The 22,372-nt window shown below is 47.6% G+C and overlaps 1 protein-coding gene across 3 annotated transcripts in view; it reads left to right on the forward strand.

The window, feature by feature from the left end:
• Positions 1 to 21,693, forward strand: part of RCAN1 (regulator of calcineurin 1) — a 106,163-nt gene extending 84,470 nt beyond the window's left edge. Inside the window, exons 1-4 of one of the 3 annotated variants that reach the window (XM_040483972.1) lie at positions 8,803 to 8,987; positions 12,447 to 12,620; positions 16,828 to 16,987; positions 19,926 to 21,693. In XM_040483972.1, the coding sequence (XP_040339906.1) occupies positions 8,901 to 8,987; positions 12,447 to 12,620; positions 16,828 to 16,987; positions 19,926 to 20,098 (594 nt within the window). In that variant the 5' untranslated portion in view covers positions 8,803 to 8,900 and the 3' untranslated portion in view covers positions 20,099 to 21,693. Of the gene's footprint in view, positions 1 to 8,802; positions 8,988 to 10,457; positions 10,910 to 12,446; positions 12,621 to 16,827; positions 16,988 to 19,925 lie in introns of those variants that run through there. The other 2 variants (XM_040483970.1, XM_040483971.1) reach the window with 2 other exon arrangements.
• Positions 21,694 to 22,372: the final 679 nt, after the last annotated feature.

Consider the following 22,372-nt stretch of genomic DNA (forward strand, 5'->3'; position numbering starts at 1 on the left):
TAAATTCTATTTCTATGTGAAACTTCCCAGTTTTTCAATATTGACAACTAACTTTTTTAAGTGTTGGGGAGCTGGCAATTCTAGACCTAAGGGGACAGCTCTTCCATCCCAGATGCTACGGAGTAAAGATGTGTGCCCAAGTTCTACTCACTTGACAGGAATGCCCAAATTTCCTTAACAACAGACCTGGTGCAACCATTCTCTTTTTTGATGGTGCGTGTTAATATCCAAGTTGCGGTGGAGTCTCCTTTGTTCTGTGTTGATAATTTATCTTTTTCTTTTTAAATATACTTTAGTATATTCTTTTTTTTTTTAATTTTTTTTAATCTTTATGTTTGAGAGAGAGAGTGAGGGAGGAACAGAGAGAGGGAGACACAGAATCCGAAGCAGGCTTCAGGCTCCGAGCTGTCAGCACAGAGCCCGACGCGGGGCTCGAACTCACGGACTGTGAGATCATAACCTGAGCCGAAGTCAGACGCTTAACTGACTGAGCCCCCCAGGAGCCCCAGTATATTTCCTTTTAACTATATGTTAGCGTATTTTAAATCATTGTGCCATTCTTACGAAGACAGGATATACTTCCTCATGCAACTTATTTTCAGACTTTAAATAATCAGGGAAGAAGGCAACAAAAGTATAAAAAGGCAACCTAAGCTGTGGCCTTGTTAGAAACTTCTCGGCTACAGACAGGAAAACAGGGCCTGGGGGCGGTAATGGAAATAGTAGGAAAGCACTCATGACACAGTTTTCTCTTCTCCCGCATTTGGCAAGGAACAATTTCTGAGCTGACTCCTGAGTTTTTAAATTGGGTGTGGATACAAACTCTACAGAGCAAAGGTTTTGAAAACTGTGTTTTCTATCTGGTTTTACGGATTTTGATTTTGCTCCCCTCTTTCCTCTCTCTTGCACAACCTTCTCACTTTTTCATCTTCTGCTTGTTTAACCAGACATTCACCGGGTATCGATAGGCTGTTGCGTGACCCCAGCACTGTGCCAGGTTCCTCGGGAGAACCTACTAGAATGACACGTGGCTTCTGCCTCCCGGCGGCCCACGTCCTGCCCACATCTGGTTCGGTCAGTTCTTCCGGATGAGCATGGAATATGCAACGAAAGGATCCGGATTCTTCCGTCAGCGTTCACACTAAAAAGTAGAGCTCATACTTTGAATGGAAAGGGGGTTTATGGGGCGCCTGGGTGGCTCAGTCAGTTGAGCGTCCGACTCTTGATTTCAGCCCAGGTCGTGATCTCACGGTTTGTGGGTTTGAGCCCCGAGTTGGGCTCTGTGCTGACAGCGTGGAGCGTGCTTAGGATTCTCTCTCTCTCTCTCTCTCTCTCTGTCTCTGTCTCTCTCTCTCTGCTCCTCCCCTGCTCTCTCTCTCTAAATACATAAATAAATAAATGAACTTAAAAGGGGGGTTGCTTTAGTTGATGGGAATGAATCAATGCAGGGCTGGAATGAGAGATAACCAGCCGCATGAGTGGTAAGCACAGGGGCAGATGGTCGCTAGCCTGCTCCCATACACTTCCTGCCCAGGGGTCTTTGGTGCCACAAAATTGTGCCCCAGCTGAAGAAGGCATCAAGGCAGAAATTAAAATCAGTAATTAAAGCGAGGTGGGTCGGGAAAGGACTCGACAAAAGAGAGCAAATAAGAGATGATTAATTAGGGTGGCTTTGGCCACAGTCACCTCTGAATAAACGTTACCTCCCTTAATCCACGTCCGCTGGTCTCCAGGCCGCTCATTAAGCATGGTTCCGATTTGCCTATGGCTGTTTTCTCGTCTTCGGCCTCCTAAGCCGTGCGTTTCCAAAAAGTCACAGAGGGTTGTTTAACCTTTCTGTACTAAGGAAAGATTGAGGTAATAAGGAAACAAAAGTTAATGGGATTTTGAGCTCACGTGGAGTTTAACAACCGAGATGAAATCTTGCCTGAGCCCTGACCTCCTTTTTCAGGTATAAATTCGAACATGCTTCTAACTGATTATTTCATTTTATTTCTTTTTTTTTTTTTTTTGATGATTGCATTTTTTTTTTTTTAACAATCTACCATAACCTTTAACAGAGCATGCCTGCCCTTCTGCTAAAATACATCGATCCTGGGGCGCCTGGGTGGCTCAGTCGGTTAAGCGTCCGACTTCGGCTCAGGTCACGATCTCACGGTCCGTGAGTCCGAGCCCCGCGTCAGGCTCTGTGCTGACAGCTCGGAGCCTGGAGCCTGCTTCAGATTCTGTGTCTCCCTCTCTCTCTGCCCCTCCCCCATTCATGCTCTGTCTCAAAAATAAATAAACATTAAAAAAAAAAATACATCGATCCTTTTTGACACTGGCTTCAATACACCACCCATATTATATATTTAAGTCCTTGAAAGCTCTGTGTTCTCCCAGAAATACTAATTATGTGTATACTCTCTTGTACTAATCCGTGCAAAGTAGCAGATCCGTCAGACTCTTCTGTTTTTCAAATTATCAGAAATGTGCCAGGCTGAAGCTTAGTATTAGTATCATTTCTTCTGCGTTACCCTGCAGATCCAGAGGATTAGTGCTTATTAAACATAGAAGTGATCTTCACTTAAGACGGTTTTCTTATTGTAGATTTGGAATTCTTACAGCAGGCGTCACCCTCTGTCGTGGAAGAACCCCAACCTGCCTGTTTTTTCAGGGGGTTCTGGTTAGAACCTTGGAGCCCATCAGCAGAAAGGTCACCTGCTTTGTTTTACGTTTGCTTTGAAATGGAGGCCCCTCCCTGTGACACAGCCGATCTTACCGGTAATAAAGTAGCGCTAAAAGCAATAAATTCCTGAGCCCAAATCTGGCCTCCTCCCCGAGCTCATTTCCCTGATTCCTCCTGACAGAGAACGAGAATGGAGATTCCTTCCGAGACCAAGAAGAAGAATATTTTTCCTGCTCTCTTTCTTCTCCTGGATCGTTAGGGCGAAGCTCAAAGAAAAATGGGGATTTAATCACACTGCCGCATAGACAAATGGTCTCCGTGGGTTTTGATCATGAATCTCATTGGTAAAAGAGTTTTTAGTACATCTGCCAGTGGAAGCATTTTTGTTCATAAATTCTACACGATTTCAACTCTACACTGGGCACCTTATAAAACATACCCTAAAAATAGGCATTTTAAAAAGACATCAGTGGCATTAAAAGAAGTGAAAATATAGTAAGCTGAATATGTTCTTCCCACATGCAGAAGATTTTCAAGACGGCTGCCATAGACCCCGAAGAATCCTAGGCCTCCAGGAGCGTCCCAGGGGTGGGGCCCCCAAGTCTGGACTTGATGGCTCAGTGCCCCCCCCCACCCCCCCCCACCCCCGCCTGGGTGACCTGCGGGCTCCCACACAGCAGGGATGGAGAACGTATGTCCCGGAATGGGACTGGCACCCTCTGAGCACACATGTGCCTTTACCAATGCTACACCGCGTCCTGTGACAAAAAGGAGTGGCATGGCCTTTGCTTAAACCAAAGACACAGGGACACCCTTCAGTCAGGAACACCAAGGGCCATGGCCCTTTGATGCCTGGTGAATTCTGGCTCTTTGTGGGACTCAGATGGGCCCTCCCTGGGGCAGTCTCTGAATGTCCCAAACATTTACCAGCATCTCCAGGAAGCACCGAATGAGTGCTGTTGCCCCCATGTGGCTTTCACTGCAGTCAGGGAGATTTGCCAGATAAGAATGTAACTAGGAGGAGAGCCCAGAGGGTCACTGGGTTAACGGAAGGGCGTCTCCCCGAGAAGCAGTGTTTGTGATGGGCTTTAAAGGATATATAGGGGTCTGATGGGCAGAGGAGAGAGACAAGAGCGTAGCTGGCTGAGGGCAGTGAGGATTAACAGGCACAGCTGAGGGCTCCATGGCCGGGAAAGGCCTCAAGCCTCACTGGGCATCTTGCTTCCACCCTGCCGTTTGCTCTATTCTGAACTAAGATACTGGAGTGGTTCTGTTGTATGGAAGTCAAGTCCTGCTCAAAACCCCCTGATGGCTGCCACCTCAATCAGAATTTAAGCCAGAGTCCTCTCAGGGCTCAAAGGCTCCCATGGCCTTGTTCCCAACCGCTTTCTCCACCCTTCTCCCCTGCAGGGCCTTGAATGTGCCAAGATTCTCTTGGCTGGGCGCCTTGGTGTATTCTGTTCCCAGGCCCAGAATGCTGTTCCCCCCAGCATCCCACAGTTCAGTCTCCCCCTTCCTTCAGATCTGATGCATCGACGTGCCACCTTCTCAGGGATGCCTTCTCTGACCAGTCTCTCTTTCAACATCTTTCCCCAGCTCTTCCTGTCCCCTCTCTGTGCCTTTCCCCCAGCGCTTACCACTGTCTAAACACACTTTACCCAATTACCTTGTTTCTTTTCTTTTTCTTCTCTTCCCATTTAGATTATCAGCTCCGTGAAAGCAGAGGGTTTTGTCTGTTTTGTTCACCCTTGAATCCCCAATACCTAAAAAACTGCTTGGGTGAAAGAATGGATGGGTGGATGGATGGGATGGGTGGGTTGATGGGTGGATGGATGGATGGATGGACAGATGGATGGACAGTTGGATGGATGGATGCATACATGAATACTTAGTAAAAGTCGTCATCTTCAACCTAAGGAACAATGGGAAGTCGCTGAAGTTTTTCCCATGGGAGAGAAACATGACCAAGCTCGGCTTCCAGAAGTTACCTGTTGTGGGAATTATGTACTATCCTGGAGCCATAAGAAATTGGCCACCGTGAGGTGAGGCCTGTTAGAAAGGTATTGCAGTCGCAGAAGCCGCCTGAAGTGCTGTGCGGGGAGTGCAAAGCGGAGGGTGGTACAGAGAATCCACAGACCTCTCCCCGGACCTGCGGGCAGGGCACCTAGAAGAGGAAGACATCCAAGATGCCCTAGACAGTCCAGCCAGAGCAACTGAGAGAACGGAGGTGGGAAAATGAGCTCCGACACCAGAAGGTGCAGCTGCCAGGGGAGCACGGCGCTGTGGTTCCCTGGAACCAGCCTGGAATCTGCCGTTGATAGACCAGGGTGAGTCCTGGCTCCCCTAAGTAAACTGTGCCCTTCTCAACCTCAGTATCACGACAGGTGAAGTAGGAAACAGAGACCCGGCTCACACACAACCACCCCCGGTAGTGTTTCAGGCGCCCTGCTCAGCGCTCTGCCAGCATCACATTGTTCGATCCCGCTCCACCGCTGAATTGGATATTAACCAGGGTTACAAGCTGAGGACAGGAACACTCCCCTCAGTTAATGCCATCGATCAGACTGGGAAAAGGGTAAAGATGAGTAAGCGTGAGGTCCTAGGTCTCTCCATTGTAGAGTAACCGAGGTTGGAGGAACAAAGCTCCACATCAGAGGCAGCAAGGGCTCCAAATACGAAGCAACAATAAAACAATTCCATTATCTCAGAAGCTAAAAAGCTAAGCCCTGAGTTTCATTAGCGTTCAAGATGAAGGCTCTTTAAACGGGTACCTTTTATCTCAGTCAGGTATGTCCTCCCCCCCCCCCCCCCCCCGGGCCCCCCCCCCCCCCCATCTTTTGTGAATTGCCCCGTTCTTTGCTCTGCTTCGGTTTGCACATCAAGGTCCACACTCAGTTTCCCTTTCTGGTCGTTTTGTAGAACCGTTTCCCTGGTGGTGGCACATTCTTGGCAGAGGTGCAAACTCCTTGGGGTTTATAAGGACGCGCTGAGGTCATCCTAACTCTGCTCCGGGAATGCTGTAATGGAAATGGTGGAATTCACCCTAAACCTCAGTTTTTCCTCCCTGAAAATAGAAAACTTCTTAGTGAAAATATGCTCTTACTGCAAGTTAGATGAATTTAGGATTTTTAGGGCACGAATGGAAGAAATGCAAAACATCTAAAGCTTTCAGTTGACTAAAGCATTTCATTTCTTCTTCAACTTCTGGTGTCAGTTTTACTAATTTAAGTGCAATTTTTGGTATGCTTCTCAAGAGCTCTAATGAGACATTAGGCACCGCTGTCTTCAAATCACTTCTATCCGACTAGCAAACAAGAATCAGGAATGCACTTGTCTCCCAAATGACAAGGGATACACATGTAGGAACGTCTACTTTTCTTTAATCCTTGTTTTGGAACAATTTTTATCCTCCATGAGGACAGGCACTGTTTACAATGTAATGCTTTTGCATAGGACATTTAGAAATCCAAGTTCCCGTATAATAGACACGCAGCTGAAGAGCGGACATTCCTAAAAAAAAAATTTTTTTAATGTTTATTCTTGAGAGAGAGAGAGAGAGAGCATGGGGAGGGGCAGAGAGAGAGGGAAAAACAGAATCTGAACTAGGATCCGGCTCTGAGCTGTCAGCACAGAGCCGGACGCAGGGCTCGAACTCACGAACCGTAAGATCATGACCTGAGCCGAAGTTGGACGCTTAATCGACTGAGCCACCCAGTTGCCCTGAAGAGTGGGCATTCCTGATGAGAACTGTCAGATTAGCACATGAAGGGAAACTGAGATGCGTTTAAAGCAGTGTTACCTCTGGGTACAAGGACGAGACAGGTGTCCTATCCCTTTATAACGTCCCTGCAGCCAGGGCTGGAGCGCCATGAAGGAGCCTTGCCACTCAGTGACGTACTTCGAAAACCCGTATCTGCTCCATGCCTCTCACGCAGTAGCTGAGGAAGCCGGTGCTGGGGGGACCGTAGGTGCCCCTCTCTGGTCCAAGGCCCTGGTCACTTTGTGACCCAAGGAGTTTTGCCGAAAAGCATTCTTTTCAGCCCCCCTACAGTTGGTCACTGTTTTGCGCTCCTCTTCTGGGTGTAAAAATGGGAGCACTCAGGATCACAATTTGATTCAAATGGACCTTAAAATCAAGTCAAAGGCAGGTACAGAATCACACATTAGGCTTTTGGGGCAGCCTAGTGAAAGAGCGATCATTTATCATTTATTTCTCAGAGCAGAAATTTGCCTCTTCTTTCTCCTCTGACTGCCGTTTAACTCTATTTGCTAAGGTGGACACCAGGAGAAAGAGAAAAAGCGGGGGGGTGGGGGGGTGTGGAGGGGGACCATGGGGTGGACGTGGACGTGGCGGGGCAGGGGGGAGGGGCGGTGCACCTCAGAGCCCTCCCCAGCCTCTCTGGAGGAGGCTCCTGTGTCCTGCCGCCCCCGCCCGTTCGTTGCCCGTAGCGCCGGGGCCCGCCCCCCCCCCCCTTTCCTTCCCCCTTCCCCCCCCCCCCCCCCCCCCCAACGCCTCCCATACCCACACTACCACCACCGCCACAACGTGCGTGTGTCAGGGACAGGCTGCCGACAGCACTGAAAATACGGCACGCCCAAACACACGCTACCCATCGCCAAGCACCATCTCATGCGACCGTATCCCCGTGCGGTTTGAGGCAGACCCGTCCTATTCACAGTGTTCCAAACTGTTTTAGAATATATGCATTTAGATCTTTTCGGGTTGGGAGTTATGGGTAATTTGGCAAAGCGAACACCATAACTGGTTTCTTACATAACTCTACAGTTGGCAGTAAGGCAGTGCGCATTGAAATTAAGCAATGCTCATTCATCCAAGACTTGACTTTTCCTCCTTTGGAGGGATAAATGCTCCGGTTTCGTTTTGCTCCATTATTGGAGACTGTAATATTACTGGCTAACTTTAATGGTTCTCTGAAGGTAATTCTTACATGTGAATGGCAGAGTTCTAGTTAACTTCTGGAAGCTTAGGAGGTGTCTCTGTGTGCCGCTAGACTAGACAATGCTTTTAGAAGTAACTTGAGTGCTTTTAGGTGATAATGCAACTGGGGAGATTGGGAAGGACCGAGGACCCAGGCTGCCCACAGGGATCGAAACTGGAAACGTGCTTAGCACCTCAGAGTTGCAGCCTTTGGAAAGAAGGGGCAGATATTTCACCTGAAAAGGGGCCCGTTTTCAGGTACGCTCTCCAACCCTGGCATGAATTCCTTTCATGTCTTCTTCCTTTTCTATGAGAAGAAAAACGCAACTTTTAGTCTATGTGTCTCAAAACAGGACAGCTGATCTCAGTGTTTTCTTTTCTCAACTCCAGAAGCTAGATTCTCTAAAATGTGTTTGTATCTTTTTCTGAATCCAGTAGCTCCCAGAAAATGATCAAAGTGTTGCATCTTCCTAGTTTCCAGATTACAATAGTAAAATTTTCCAGTGAAGAATCCCAGCATTGCTTGAGGAGCTCTTCTCACATTCCCACTGTGGAATACAAGTGAGAATGGGGACATTCATCCAGTAAAGTTCAATTAGGGTGGAAAAAAAGTGCCATATTTCAAAATGAATTCCACTTTTTTTTTTCTTTAAAAACAGAGTTCATTGACCAAGAAAGATTTCAAAACGTTTTCTCTAATACCCCAACATGAAACTTGGATTGAGGTTTTCAGGGAATTACAGGGATCAAACAACTAGCCAAGGCTTGAGTTTCCAGGTTTCCCAAAGGCTCAAAACTCCCCCAGAGGCTAATTACTGTTTACTGCTGAGACCTTCCTCATTTTTCTTCTGTAACATTTTCCATCTTAAGAAGGGTGGTCCCATTCAGCTGAGGAGCATGGTGTCTGAGTGGCTGAATGGAATTACTACCAGTGGAAACTATGTTGCAAGAGGAGTTGATAAAGCAGCTGCAAGGCAAACCTTGGCTGTTTTTTCCATCCTCCCCAAGCAAAGTTAATTAGCATAGGGAAAATGACTAAGGTGTTGACGTCACCTCTTTCCAGTAGAAACTTACACTCTGTCTCTGTCTGCCTAAAAGCATGCAGGACTTGACTCAGGAATTTGCTGTCCAAACAGGATGCTCTAGAAGCTGTGCTTTTTTTTTCCCAGGGGGCTGGACTTCGGTGCTTTATAAGGGCCTGCTGGAGCGACAACCTCCAGCCTCTTGCGAGGGGGACCGTCACTTGGGGCTTGACTGCCTGAGTCGCTAGTGCTTTCGCTCTAAGAAAGCAAGATGCACTTTAGAAACTTCAACTACAGCTTTAGCTCCCTGATTGCCTGTGTGGCAAACAGTGATATCTTCAGCGAAAGTGAAACCAGGGTAAGGCTTCTAATATAATGGGATTTTTGAGAGGTTTCAAAGCACTGTGTTAATTGGAAATAGCCGCTGAAATATTTGCGGGGGTGTGATGTGGCTGTCTTGCGGGTTTCGGGGTTTTGAAATAAGTCCAAAATATTATTTGGTGCTTTATCAAACAAAGCTGTCGCCCGAGGGATTAACTGTGAAGGAATGTTTAAAACTCTCAGTATTTGAAAACATCCAGGTCCCTTGACCAATCAGTAATGCAAAGTTTTAACATGGTTTGTATTCTTCATTCTGTGTAGGTTGTCAGCAACCTTTTAGAGGGAAGCTTTCTCTGGCCGTGAACAGAGCGTTTCACTTTGACATCTAGAGATCAGAACAGTGTGATTTTATCTTGGGAAAGAAATATCGCAAAGATATTTGTATGTCTGTGGTAATTACAAGGGCCTGTCCTCAAGTTTTCAGCTTCCTTTAGCTAGGGAAAATGCAGCCATAGCAAACAATAAAACTGGATAAATATCTTAAGTTTAAGTGTGGGGAAGCAGCTCTCATTGGTGGTAATTAGTAGAATTAGTCATTGTAATCACCGTGCTTTTCTTCTTCATCCGATTAAGATGTAAGATTTCCATCAGTAGCTACCCAGCTGTCTAATTGATCTTTAACAATATTGTGTATGAGTGAGTTCTGTGTCTTGTGTTTGGGGAATGGTGTTCGTGCTATAGGCTTTAGAGCCCATGCCATATTGGGACATGTGAAGGATTTTTTTTTTCTTTAATCAAATTGAACTGCACGAGATGGCAAATTGAACGCAAATTGAACTGTGTATGATGCTTGACAGCTAGGACTGTGGTTTCTGAACGAGACAGCAGCACATTCTATGTGTGAAAATCCCACAAAAGCTACGTATTTCATATTAGCCTTATGTGAGTAAAATCATTCTTTATTCAATCAAAGAGGGACAGCGTCCAGCAACTTTAAGAGCTGATCCCAGCTGTCAGAACAAATAAGATTATTTTTTAGGAGAATGGCGTCATAGTGATGTGGCTTTAACAGACGCTGTGTGCCTTCTCTTGTGGTCTGGTCCTGAGCCCTGACTTGTATTCTAAAAATATTCCTCAAAGTCCTCTCCCCTAAATTCTGAATCATAACTCCAAAACTAAACAGTGGGTCACAATGCCTATTGATGAGGTCATGCAAAATTCCAAATATATATGCACAGACCGTGCGCCAGAAACTTGCCTGAGCTCCCGCTGGAGAGAGGTGGGGAAAAAGTCCGCCAGCAGCCAGATGAAATCCTCTGGGAAGCATCTGCTGTGTAACATTTTTCTCATTCTTTGCCTCTGCAAAACCCCTCAGAGGTTTTCATAACCGAAAGCAAAGCCACGGGATTCAGAGAGAGAAAGTTGGTGAGTTGTTGCCACCCCCACCCTTGGACAACTGACCGCCCCCGCCCCCACGCTGGAACACAAGTCCTGTCCTGCCCGTGAAGCCTCTTGCGCCTGGAAGTGCCATGCCCTTGCCTCTCTCTAGCACTGAACATTCTTGAAAATGTTCTCTTGTAAGGCGTCCCCTCTGCAGAAACTGCTTTCCGTAGGTTTCCAAGGTACTCGGTGCGCCCCGCCCGCCTCCTCCTCGACCTCCGTCCCCTTTGTAGAAGGCGCGCCCCTTCCCCAATGGGACCCTCAGCCGGCCCTTTCTGCCTTGCGCAGACTTCCCACCACCTGTCCTTCCTGTTCAGTCTGGAAGAAAAGGCTCGGAGGGTAGGACGCCTCAACGTCCATACAATCTTTCTGGAAGTTTTGACTATCAACTCCGTCTCTGGTTGGAGCCTTGAGACCTCGCTGTGGTCTCCCATCTCGCCCCACACCCTCCCGCAAAAGCCACCACCCCAGGACCCAGCCCAGCAGGGGCCTCTCCACACAGCTTCTCCCAGAAAGCTGGTGAGCTCCTTCCTGAATCTAAGCCTAACACCCTTGGACTTGGGCATTTCCATCCTAAGAACTCATGCTGTTTTGTAATTTTCACTAGGCGTTGTAACACTAGAGCTAGAAATATACATACATTGTAGCCCGCATGCAGAAATGGATCCATTTGTGGGAGGCAAACCGTAAGAGACTCTTAACTACAGAGAACAAACTGAGGGTTTGCTGGAGGGGAGCAGGGCGGGGGGATGGGCCAAATGGGTGCTGGGCGTAAAGGAGGTCACTTGTTGGGACGAGCACTGGGTGGGGGTTCTACTCCTGAAACCAATACTACGCTGTATGTTAACTAGCTTGAATTTAAATAAGTAAAAACTTTTTCTGAAAGGAAAGAAAGAAATGGGTCCTTTGGCAGTACATTCATTTTTAAACCAGTATTATTTTAGAGAGTTAAAAAGTAACAGACTCAGTGGGAAAATAATAGGGAGATTTCTTTTTATTTATTTATTTTTTATTTTTTTTTTCAACGTTTATTTATTTTTGGGACAGAGAGAGACAGAGCATGAACGGGGGAGGGGCAGAGAGAGAGGGAGACACAGAATTGGAAACAGGCTCCAGGCTCTGGGCCATCAGCCCAGAGCCCGACGCGGGGCTCGAACTCACGGACCGCGAGATCGTGACCTGGCTGAAGTCGGATGCTCAACCGACTGCGCCACCCAGGCGCCCCGGGAGATTTCTTTTTAAACCTCTTCCTTTACACTGAGAAATGCAGGGTTTCTTATTAACTTCATTGTTTCCCAATGCAATAAAATTTAAAAGAAAAAAATTTTTTAATGTTTATTATTTGAGAGAGACAGAGACAGAGAGAGACAGAGAGCAAGCAGGGGAGGAGCAGAGAGAGAGGGAGACACAGAATCAGAAGTAGGCTCCAGACTCTGAGGTGCCAGCACAGAGCCTGACTCGGGGCTCAAACCCACAGACCACAAGATCATGACCTGAGCTGAAGTCGGCTGCTTAACCGACTGAGCCACCCAGGTGCCCCCCCCCCCACCCGCCAGTGTGTGTGTGTGTGTGTGTGTGTGTGTTTTTTCAAAGGCGTTCCAGTGTTTTTAAGCCCTAAAGAAACATCTGATATACACAGCCGCTCCCTGTGTTGAGCAGTGGGGGTGGGAGTTCACTAGGCCTGGGAAGGTTGTTGGACATAAGGAATTGTTGGGGGGGGGGGGGGGTGACAAATTACCAAGCTGGACATCCTTGGAATGTCCTCCTTTCCTACTTTCAAAAGAATGTTTCTGTGACTGGTAATTGTTTTGCTGATTGAATGAATTTAAGAAAGCCTACATTCTAACTTTCTGAGAAAATCACCTGTATTGGAATTTAAAGGGGCCAAAAGCAAATCTTCCTTGAAGGGGTAAGGCTGGCTTTTCTTGTCTAAGAAAGAAGTTGGGTGTTCTCGAAAGGACACTAACTCCCTTCCTCAAGTGGAAATGCCATGTAGTCGTCAGGACTCCTATGCGGGTATATTTTAACTCCTTTTATTTTTGTTATTACTTTTCAGGCCAAATTTGAATCCCTCTTTAGGACATACGACAAGGATATCACCTTTCAGTATTTTAAGAGCTTCAAACGGGTCAGAATAAACTTCAGCAACCCCTTATCTGCGGCGGACGCCAGACTCCAGCTGCATAAGACTGAATTTCTTGGAAAGGAAATGAAATTATATTTTGCCCAGGTGAGTTGAATACAGTGATACACCTGCTTCTCCCTCTCACCCTTTTTAAAAGTAGCTCAGACATTGATTATGTTATACATTGATTTGTTTTTTTATGCATACGCATTTCAATTGCAATGTTGGAATTAAAAGTATATCCTGGGGGCGCCTGGGGGGCTCAGACAGTTAAGCGTCCGACTTCAACTCAGGTCATGATCTCACAGTTCGTGGGTTTGGGCCCCGCGTCCGGCTCTGTGCTGACAGCTCAGAGCCTGGAACCTGCTTCAGATTCCCTGTCTTCCTCTCTCTGCCCCTCCTCTGCTCACACTCTCTCTCCTCGAAAATAAACATAAAAAAAAATTTTTTTTTAAGTAGATCCTATTCTGTACCCTTCCTTTTTTACCGTGTATCATTCGTGATCATTCTACCGCAACATTAAAATGTGTTTAGTAAGATCATTTCCAGGTACGTAATATTCTACCATATAGATATTTCAGACATATTTAAGCAGTCTTTACTCTCAGACATTTATCTTGTTTTCCAGTGTTTCACTATCACAGATAACCCTGCAGGGAACATTGTTACATCTCCACCCTTTTTTTTTTTTTTTTTTTAACGTTTTATTTATTTTTGAGACAGAGAGAGACAGAGCATGGGGAGGGTCAGCGAGAGGGAGACACAGAATCTGAAACAGGCTCCAGGCTCCGAGCTGTCAGCACAGAGCCCGACGCGGGGCTTGAACTCACTGACCGTGAGATCTTGACCTGAGCCCAAGTCGGCTGCCCAACTGACGGAGCCACCCAGGCGCCCCTCTCCACCCTTTTTTTAATCATGTTTATTCTGTCATTTAAATGACAAAAGCAACACAGATTAACTGAAACAATCCAAGTACAGTACAAAAGTCCCTAAAGTAAATAGGTAGATACATTTCTCCACTCCCCCTTCAAAGCCATCGCCTAACATAACCACCTTTGAAAATCTAGTGTGAATCCTCACACACTTTCCCCTTCACATATACAAACATACAAGTGCATGAGTATGAGTTAATTTGCTTGCACAAAAAAAAAAAAAAAAATTGAATTACTACAGCCTTCTTTTTTACTTAGCAGTGTATCGTGGACAGCCTTTCTGGTCAACGTACCCGGCTGGGTTGATTTAAAACTCTTAAGAATTCATTTTGAGGAAGGCAAAATTCATACTCTAAATTTTGAATGTCCCGCCTATTTAAGAAAACATTAACATGGGGTGCCTGGGTGGCTTAGTCGGTTGAGTGCCAGACTCTTGATTTCAGCTCAGGTCATGATCTCACAGTTTTGAGATCGAGCCCCGTGTTGGATTCTGCACTGAACGTGGAGCCTGCTTGGGATTCTCTCTCTCTCTGTTCCTTTCCCGCTTGCACGCGCTCTCTCTCTCTCTCTCTCGCTCTCTCAAAATATAAAAGAAAGGGAGAGAGGGATAGAAAGAGAGAGGAAGGAAGGAAGGAAGGAAGGAAGAAAGAAAAGAGAGAAAGAAAGAAAGAAAAAAAAGAAAGAGAAAAAGAAAGAAAGAAAAAGAGGGAGAAAGAGAAAGAAAAGAAAGAAAGAAAGAAAGAAAGAAAGAAAGAAAGAAAGAAAGAAAGAAAGAAAAAGAGAAAGAAAGAAAGAAAGAGAAAGAAAGAAAGAAAAAGAGAGAAAGAAAGAGAGAAAGAAAGAAAGAAAGAAAGAAAGAAAGAAAGAAAAGAAAGAAATCAAATATCAGCATGTGTTTAAAAGCAAGCGATCTCCAAAATGTCCCTTGACCTTGGGATGAGTAGCTGGGAGAACCTTTCCTGCTCATTCAGGAGGGTGGTAGTTAAGAGTACAAGGCTGTGGGCGTGGCTAGTCTAACACTCTAAGGTTTGTGCAGCATGTTTCCAGGAACTGGCTCAAGGGTTAGGGCTACTGACTTGTTTCAGACCAAGAGCAGACCTGAGCGGGGCCTCACTGTGTGCAGGTTCTCGGCAGCACCGAGCCTCCCTCGGTGGAGAACCAGCCGTCTGCCAAGTGCGGGCAGCCGCGTCGGCACAAGGCTGCCAGGCCTGGCTGGAAAGGAAAAAAAAAAAAAAAAAAAAGAGTTAACCAGACAGGTAGCAAACGCTAAGAAAGCCTCCTGGTGGCAGGAGTCCCAGCCCCGGGTGGCGCTCGAAGGGCTGTGAATGGGTTTGCTGTTTCTCTTGCTCACCACCCTTCTGGTTCTCCCCCACCCCCCAGACCTTCAATGATAAGGTGACCCATTTTCAAGGCAGCTCACAAAGTTCTATATGCTGTTGCATCTGGGGCCCAACAGGTTGGCCGTGGAAGTGGCAGGAGCTTCTCAGGTGCAGCTTTCTGGTTACGGCTTGTCCCCACGGGGGCTCTGAGCTCCCCAGGCCAGTAGAGGAGCGGAACCTGTGGAGACACTTCCTGACCCTGGGAGGGGGCCACCTTGCAGGCCCTTCAAGTATAAATTAGAGCTAGGATGCGCTGCCCCCTGGTGGCGGAGCAAAGCACGGGTTTTTGACCTTGGCTTTTTAAATTTTTTTTTCAACATTTCTTTATTTTTGGGACAGAGAGAGACAGAGCATGAACGGGGGAGGGGCAGAGAGAGAGGGAGACACAGAATCGGAAACAGGCTCCAGGCTCCGAGCCATCAGCCCAGAGCCTGACGCGGGTCTTGAACTCACGGACCGCGAGATCGTGACCTGGCTGAAGTCGGACGCTTAACCGACTGCGCCACCCAGGCGCCCCGACCTTGGCTTTTTAGAATGACTTTGTCCTTCCACTTTTTCTGATTATTAAAGTAAGTGCACACTCAGTGTGAAAATTTGGCGGGTGCGGGGGGAGTGGGAGATTAAAATACAAATAAAACCCAAACTGGTAAGATTTTGATACAACATCTTTCTGGGCAGCCCTCTAACTGCACGCAGAGGACTTCTAAGCCCAGACTAGAACCATGGGTTATCGTTTCATGCTATTTTTTAGTTTTTTTTAAATTTAATTTAACTTTTTTAGGTTTACATCCCAGTTCATTAGCATATAGTGCAATAATGATTTCAGGAGTAGAATCCAGTGTTTCATCCCCTACGCACAACACCCAGTGCTCATCCCAACAAGTGTCCTCCTCGATGCCCCCTGTCCATTTAGCCCATCCCCCCAGCCACAACCCCTCCAGCAACCCTCAGTTGGAGTCTCTTATATAAGTTTTGTCCCCCTCCCTATTTTTGTATTATTTTTGCTTCCCCTCCCCTATGTTCATCTCTTTTGTATCTTAAATTCCACATATGAAGTCTTATGATACTCGTCTGTCTTTAATTTCACTCAGCATAATACCCTCTAGTTCCATCCACGTTGTTGCAAATGGCAAGATTTCATTCTTTTTGATTGCCGATACGTATATACATACATACATACCACATCTTCTTCATCCATTCATCAGTTGATGAATGACATTTGGGCTCTCTCCATACTTTGGCTATTGTCGATAGTGCTGCTATAAACATGGGGGTGCATGTGTCCCTTCGAAACAGCACACCTATATCCCTTGGATGAATGCCTCGTAGTGCAATTGCTGGGTCGTAGGGTAGTTCTATTTTGAATTTTTTGAGGAACCTCCATGCTATTTTTCAGAGTGGCTGCACCAGTTCTCATTCTCAAGATAGTATTTTTTTTTTTTTTTAATCTCCTGGAAGGTGGATCTTTTTTTCCTTCTTTGCTTTTGGCATCTGATTTGGAACCGCAGAGGAAGGGAATTGTGGGGTACCACCGGGTGGGCGGGGGCCCTGGGACCCCAGCCCCACTTTGCCCTCCCAGAGGCTGTATCATCTTAGAGCTGTCGCTTAGCCTCTTGGAGCCTCTGTTCTGCCTTTGTGACCTGAGGAGCTAGAAGAAATGGCTGAGATCCCTGTGACGTCAGCAACAGTGCTTTATTTTGTCCATTTCTACTACGACGCTACTCCTTTTCCACCAGTCTCGGTCTGTGGTGATTCCTGGCAATCCCTGTGCCTGTGGGTCCCAGTCCTGGGAGGGCGCTCTAACCATGTTTGTGCCGTCACCCCTTTGCCTTCTCCATACGGACTGGGTCACGAGCCCCCTCCGGAACCGCATGCGTTCTGCCGCCCAGACGTAGGCTTGTCCTTTTGCGCCTGTCCTCCACAAGCTGTCACTGAGCGCTGTCGCCTCGCTTGGGTTCTTTCCTCCAGAAACCATGCGCCTGTATTTCTTTCTCTCCGCAGACGTTACACATAGGAAGTTCCCACCTGGCCCCCCCGAATCCGGACAAGCAGTTTCTGATCTCTCCTCCTGCCTCGCCGCCCGTTGGTTGGAAACAAGTGGAAGACGCTACTCCTGTCATAAATTATGATCTGTTATACGCTATCTCCAAGCTAGGGCCAGGTAAGCTGTGCTCTTGGGTGGGAGCAGGGAGACAGATGGGCAGAGATGGCGTTCACGGGCCCAGACGGAGATGCTCACCTGCCTCAGGGAGCGCCTCCCCCCACCGTGGCCCCCCGCGTGTTTTGTGAATGGTTTCTAGTCGCTTTCATCCGCGACTGTAACTCAGGTTGCTGGGGACACGCACAGCTGCCTGCCTCTGGCCTCATTCCTTAGCGGGTCATGGGTACCAAGCACCGTGACCCCTGGTTGCCAGCATCACGGGAATCCTTCCCGTCACCCACTGAGCACCAGCCCCAGGCCCTGTCGCTCCAGGATGAGCAACTAGACTTGGAAAGGGAAAACAAACCACCCTACACGTTAGAAATTTCATCTTTAGTCAAGGTGGTTGGTCTGATTCTCACCTGCTCCTTTGAATGTTCAAGGGAACCGTAGGGCATAGTGAAGAAAGGGCCCCAGTCATGCACGCCCCCTCTTGGCCCCATTGGGGTGCTCCCCAGCTGAGAAAGAAGAGTCTTCAGTCCTCCGATGGGACGAACGTGTGAGTGTTCGGGGAGATAACAGGTGCTCTGGCCTCAGTCTTCTCCATACAGTGGGTATTACCCAGTGGAGCTGTGAGCCGTAGGTGAGACCGTTGTGTAGAAAGCACTTCAAAACGTGCCTGGCCCATAGGCTGCGCCCAACACATGATTTTTGGAAACAATCCTATGTTGGTGGTTCCTGTCCTACCTGCTGGGTTTGAGGTGAGCGGGCAGGTTCGTGAGGACGTCTTGGGGTGAAGCAGTTTGAGCTCCTGCCCTATCCACAGAGCAAACAAATACTGAGACCATTTCTTCTGGACCAGAAACCTGATGATACTCCTTTGGATTGAGGGTTTTATTTCATGGACCATCAGCAGTTTCGTGTTGAAAAGATTACATTTCTGAACACACTGCCCCCAGCGGAAATCGCCTCCGTGGGAGAAAGCTAGAATCCCATTACTCACTGCCGATGGTGGTGTCAAGGTCAAGGTGGACCTGGCCAGTCCGAGGAAGCGCGAGCTCCTGGCTGAGGTGCCTTAGCCGAGCTGAGGGCTGGAGTCTGCCGGGACACTAGACAAGAGAAGAAACGGGTCCTCCAGCTGGGGGAGGGGACAGACTCCTCCAAGGGCAAGGAGTGCTTATGAAGGCAGTCCTTCCCACTCCAGAACCTACCCCTCCTTTCTGATTTGAGAAGCCCTTTCAGAAAAGACATAATCCCTGTTTCCGATTCTGTGTCTCCCTCTCTCTCTGCCCCTCCCCCGCTCACACTCTGTCTCTCTGTCTCTCAAAAATAAATAAACATTAAAAAAAAAGAGAGAGAGAAAAGAAAAGACATAATCCAATCCATTCGCCCTTAGTTTACGTGACAGTGAGCTGGAACGAGATCTCAAACTGGGCCGTGCTTTGCCGCCAGCAAGATTGCAAAGAGTTTGCAAATGTGGCCCTACACTGAGGCCTTCTGGACCCTGGCTGATGGGCAGGTAGATAAGGACCCCACGGCCGTGATCTTGTGACCCTCCACCTCAATTCCCTCCCTGACAGAGCTGAGGCTCGCTCACCTTTTCAGATGCAATTGCCATGAACGTTCCAGATAGAGAACCGGCAATTTCCTTTCTTATGAGGAAAAGTGCCTTCCGTGTTCAGAGGCGTCCCCAAAGCAGCGGGAGGCAGGAAGGTCTGGAATCGGGCTGGGGAAGAGCACACAGAACTTGAAGGAAAACCCACCTCTGCACCCCGAGGGAGTGGAGCCAGCCGAAGCAACCCCCCCCAACCTGCTTAAATCATAGCATTTCTTCTACTCCCCGCTTCCCACCAGTCAGGATCCGCGCCCTATTTGTCAACATTAGTAAAACCAGGTGACCGTTAATGGGCCTGTGGACCGTGCAGCATGTCCCAAGCACTTAGCTTGTACTTACCTGAGCAGCTCTGTGAGGTCAGTGCCATAATTATCCCATTTCTCGGAGGAGGCCGTGGAGGGTCACAGGAATGCGAGGGAACGTGCCTTTGCACGGGCTCCAGGTCCTGAGTGGAGGGAATCAGAGGCCACATGTGGGCCCCCCTTGTGGCCTGTCTCCAGTGCGAACCGCCTCGGTGGGAGCCTCAAGAGGGAGGCTCATGGGGTGCCTGGGTGGCTCAGTTGGTTAACCATCCAACTCTTGATTTCTTTTTTTTTTTTCGTAATGTTTACTTATTTTTGAGAGGGAGGGAGAGACTGAGTGCAAGCAGGGGAGGGGCAGAGAGAGAGGGAGACACGAAATCGGAAGCAGTTCTCCAGGCTCCGAGCTGTCAGCACAGAGCCTGACGCGGGGCTCGAACTCACGGATCGTGAGATCATGACCTGAGCCGAAGTCTGACGCTCAACCCCCTGAGCCACCCAGGTGCCCCCCGACTCTTGGTTTCTGCTTGGGTTATGATCTCACAGTTCATAAGTTCTCTCTCTCTCTCTCTCTCTGTCTCAAAATAAATAAACTTAAAAAAGACGGAAGCTCTCGATGTCCTTTCCTAACGCGTTTTATTCGTGCACTGTCTCCCCGAACACATCGCACCACAATGGGGAAGCCATCTGGGTATTTTAGGAGGCCTGGTGGACACGTTAAGTGTCACTAAAAAATATACTCCTTCCGTTGCTTTCATATGCCTGGATTCAGTGTTTGACTGAAAGCAGAATAATCTATAACGGTGACTCTGTGTGTGTGTGTGTGTGTGTGTGTGTGTGTGTGTGTGTAATTTTTTTTTTCCCCCGCTAGAGCCACCAAAGAAATACCAACCCAGAGCATATCTGGCTATGTCCCTCGGTCCCCATTGAACGTCCGCAGAAGCCAGGCCGAGCAGACCCATACATGCTCTTCCGTTTGCTTTTGTTTCTTGGCTCTCCGGTCCTTGCCCGAGTTACCCTGTATTTATTTCTCTTCTTTCCCCAGGGGAAAAGTATGAATTGCATGCAGCGACCGACACCACCCCCAGCGTGGTGGTCCACGTCTGTGAGAGCGATCAGGAGAACGAGGAGGAGGAGGAGACGGAAAGAATGAAGAGACCCAAACCAAAAATTATCCAGACCAGAAGGCCAGAGTATACGCCTCTCCACTTAAGCTGAACTGGCGCCCGGAGGAAGAAGTATTCCGAATCACACTCACGGAGAGGAATCTTTTTCTGTGCAAGTGGCCGCTCACGACTGGGGAGGTGGCAGCTGTGATCGCTGCTGCAGAAATTCCAGTTCGCGTTGCTCAGAAGAGAATCAAGGCTTTGTCCTCTGGTTCTAATGCTGGGCATCTGTCAATGTTCATGGCTTCCGGGAATGTCCTGGGCCAATCACTGAAGTTTAAGGTGATCGCACGAGGACATTTGGGCACGTCTCGAGAAAACCGATAACCGATCGTGTTTTGTACTTGTTCTTTTCTGGTAGGTTCTGTCTTTTGTCAAGGGCGGCTTGATCCCTGGGTGTGGGGAGAACCCTCTGTTTCCAACCAGCCCACGGGGCAGACTCTCTCTACTGGTAGGAAAAGGCACCGCGAAGCCACAAAGCGTCCGGTGCAGAAAGGCCGTGGAAACAACAATGCAGTGTGGGAATTGTAGTGTTTCATTTTTCTCCCCATTACGTTCTAATGTTTGTGCATGTATATTACGGATTTTCAGAACTAACCTCTGTTTGTGTATAGTTATGCCATTGTTGTGTTACATCTTTTGGGAAGATGGGAAAAGCTTGAACAACCGATCGCCTTTCCAGCTTCATGATTCCCTGCGACAGCACTCACACGTGGAATGCACCTGGAATACGTTCATTCAGCATCCTATCCATTGCAACATAGCCCTTGTGCTTTGGCAAAAGAAGTCGATCTGAAATTCCCACGTAGAGTTTCACTTCGTAAAGTGCAGAGAACAGCAGTTTCACTGCCAGCATTTAGTGGGTGAGAAATTTTAGGTTAGGTGTTTGGGGTCAGACATCGGTTCCATTTCTTTCTTTTCCGTGGTGGTTTGTACACGTGAATCGTAGCCAAAATACCTTTCTGGGGAACCGTTGGTGGAGATAGTTGATTTTTGTTTTTTTAACCCCACTAAAACATCGAGATAAACCTGTAAATAAAGCCGATAGCATATTTTCATTCCCATTTGTACACTCGGGTGAAAAATACGGCAGTGGAATCGTAGTGTCAGAATATTACCCTACCTGTGACTTGTATGTTGTAGAAAATGCTGTTAAATGTCGGACAGGACTTGAATTCAAAGCATGTCAAGTGGATAGTAGATATGTGGTGGAATGCTAGGGACGCAGTGCCTTTTTCCCCATTGATTCCTGATGGAATTGTTACACTAGCTTAACGTCTGTAATTTTTTTCTGGTCGTAATGTGTGTGTCTGGTAAATAGGTATTCTATTTTGGCCTTACAACACCATAACGAAATTTGTCCTTTTGAAATCCCTAACGCCCAGTAACAGTGCATGTTTTGGAAATTTGGAAGGTGGTTTTCTTTAAGAAGCAAATGCATTAGGTTGTCCGTATCAAGAAATTGACGGGATGTTCTCAAAACCCTGTTTACAGTACTTGGTGAGGTGTTGGGGGGGCCGTGAGGGAGAGACCATTGCCTAGCTGTTCAAGTGTTCCTGGCTAAGTGCTTTTAAACTGGAGAGGCTAACCTCAAAATATTTTTTTTAACTGCAGTCTATAATCAACACAATATCCTCTTTACGGAAAGCTTGATCTCTGTGCCCTTTTATTTCTGATGATCGGTCTGTGAACCCTGTGAACCTTGCAGTCTCCAAAGGGCTCCTTCCTTCGTCAGCTGCCATTGAGAAACTTGTGATTCTTTCCTGTGGCTCATGGAGGGTTAACCACACTAACTGTATGTCACCTAGTAAAGCGGAAAATGGAGAGAAAACTGAAATCGGGAGTCTGGGTATTTGCTTTGTGGAGGGAGACGAGGAAAACCCTGTTCCCCAGCAAAACCACCAGCTCCAATAAGCAACAACGTTTCTGATCGTTCATAGGAGGAGCTGTCTTTCCTGCTAGAAGCCCAGGCAAGACACTGAATGACAAAGGCCAGTTAATGTTCCGGAAGTCTGTCTCTGAGCCTTCCGTCTGAATCCCAAGCAGCCTTTCCCCCCCGGAGCCCTTATGACACGTGGCGGCGTGCTTTCTGTGCATGCCCACAGAGGCCCAGACAATCCAGGGTTTATTGGCTGAACTCTAGCAGACGACATTAATCTTGATCAAGGTTAACATTGGGCACTTTTCCGTGAACGCTCACATGCTCTTGTGTTTTTTTTCTCTAAGAATAGCTCCTCCGGTCGTGGCCAGGAGAATTTACATATTTTCAACCCGTCGATGTTTGACGTTTAAACATGTTGGAAAATCCATTTTTCAGTCGGGTGGC

Source organism: Herpailurus yagouaroundi, unplaced genomic scaffold (assembly GCF_014898765.1).
Source record: "Herpailurus yagouaroundi ecotype Mexico unplaced genomic scaffold, PumYag 162, whole genome shotgun sequence".
Taxonomy (NCBI): Eukaryota; Metazoa; Chordata; class Mammalia; order Carnivora; family Felidae; genus Herpailurus; species Herpailurus yagouaroundi.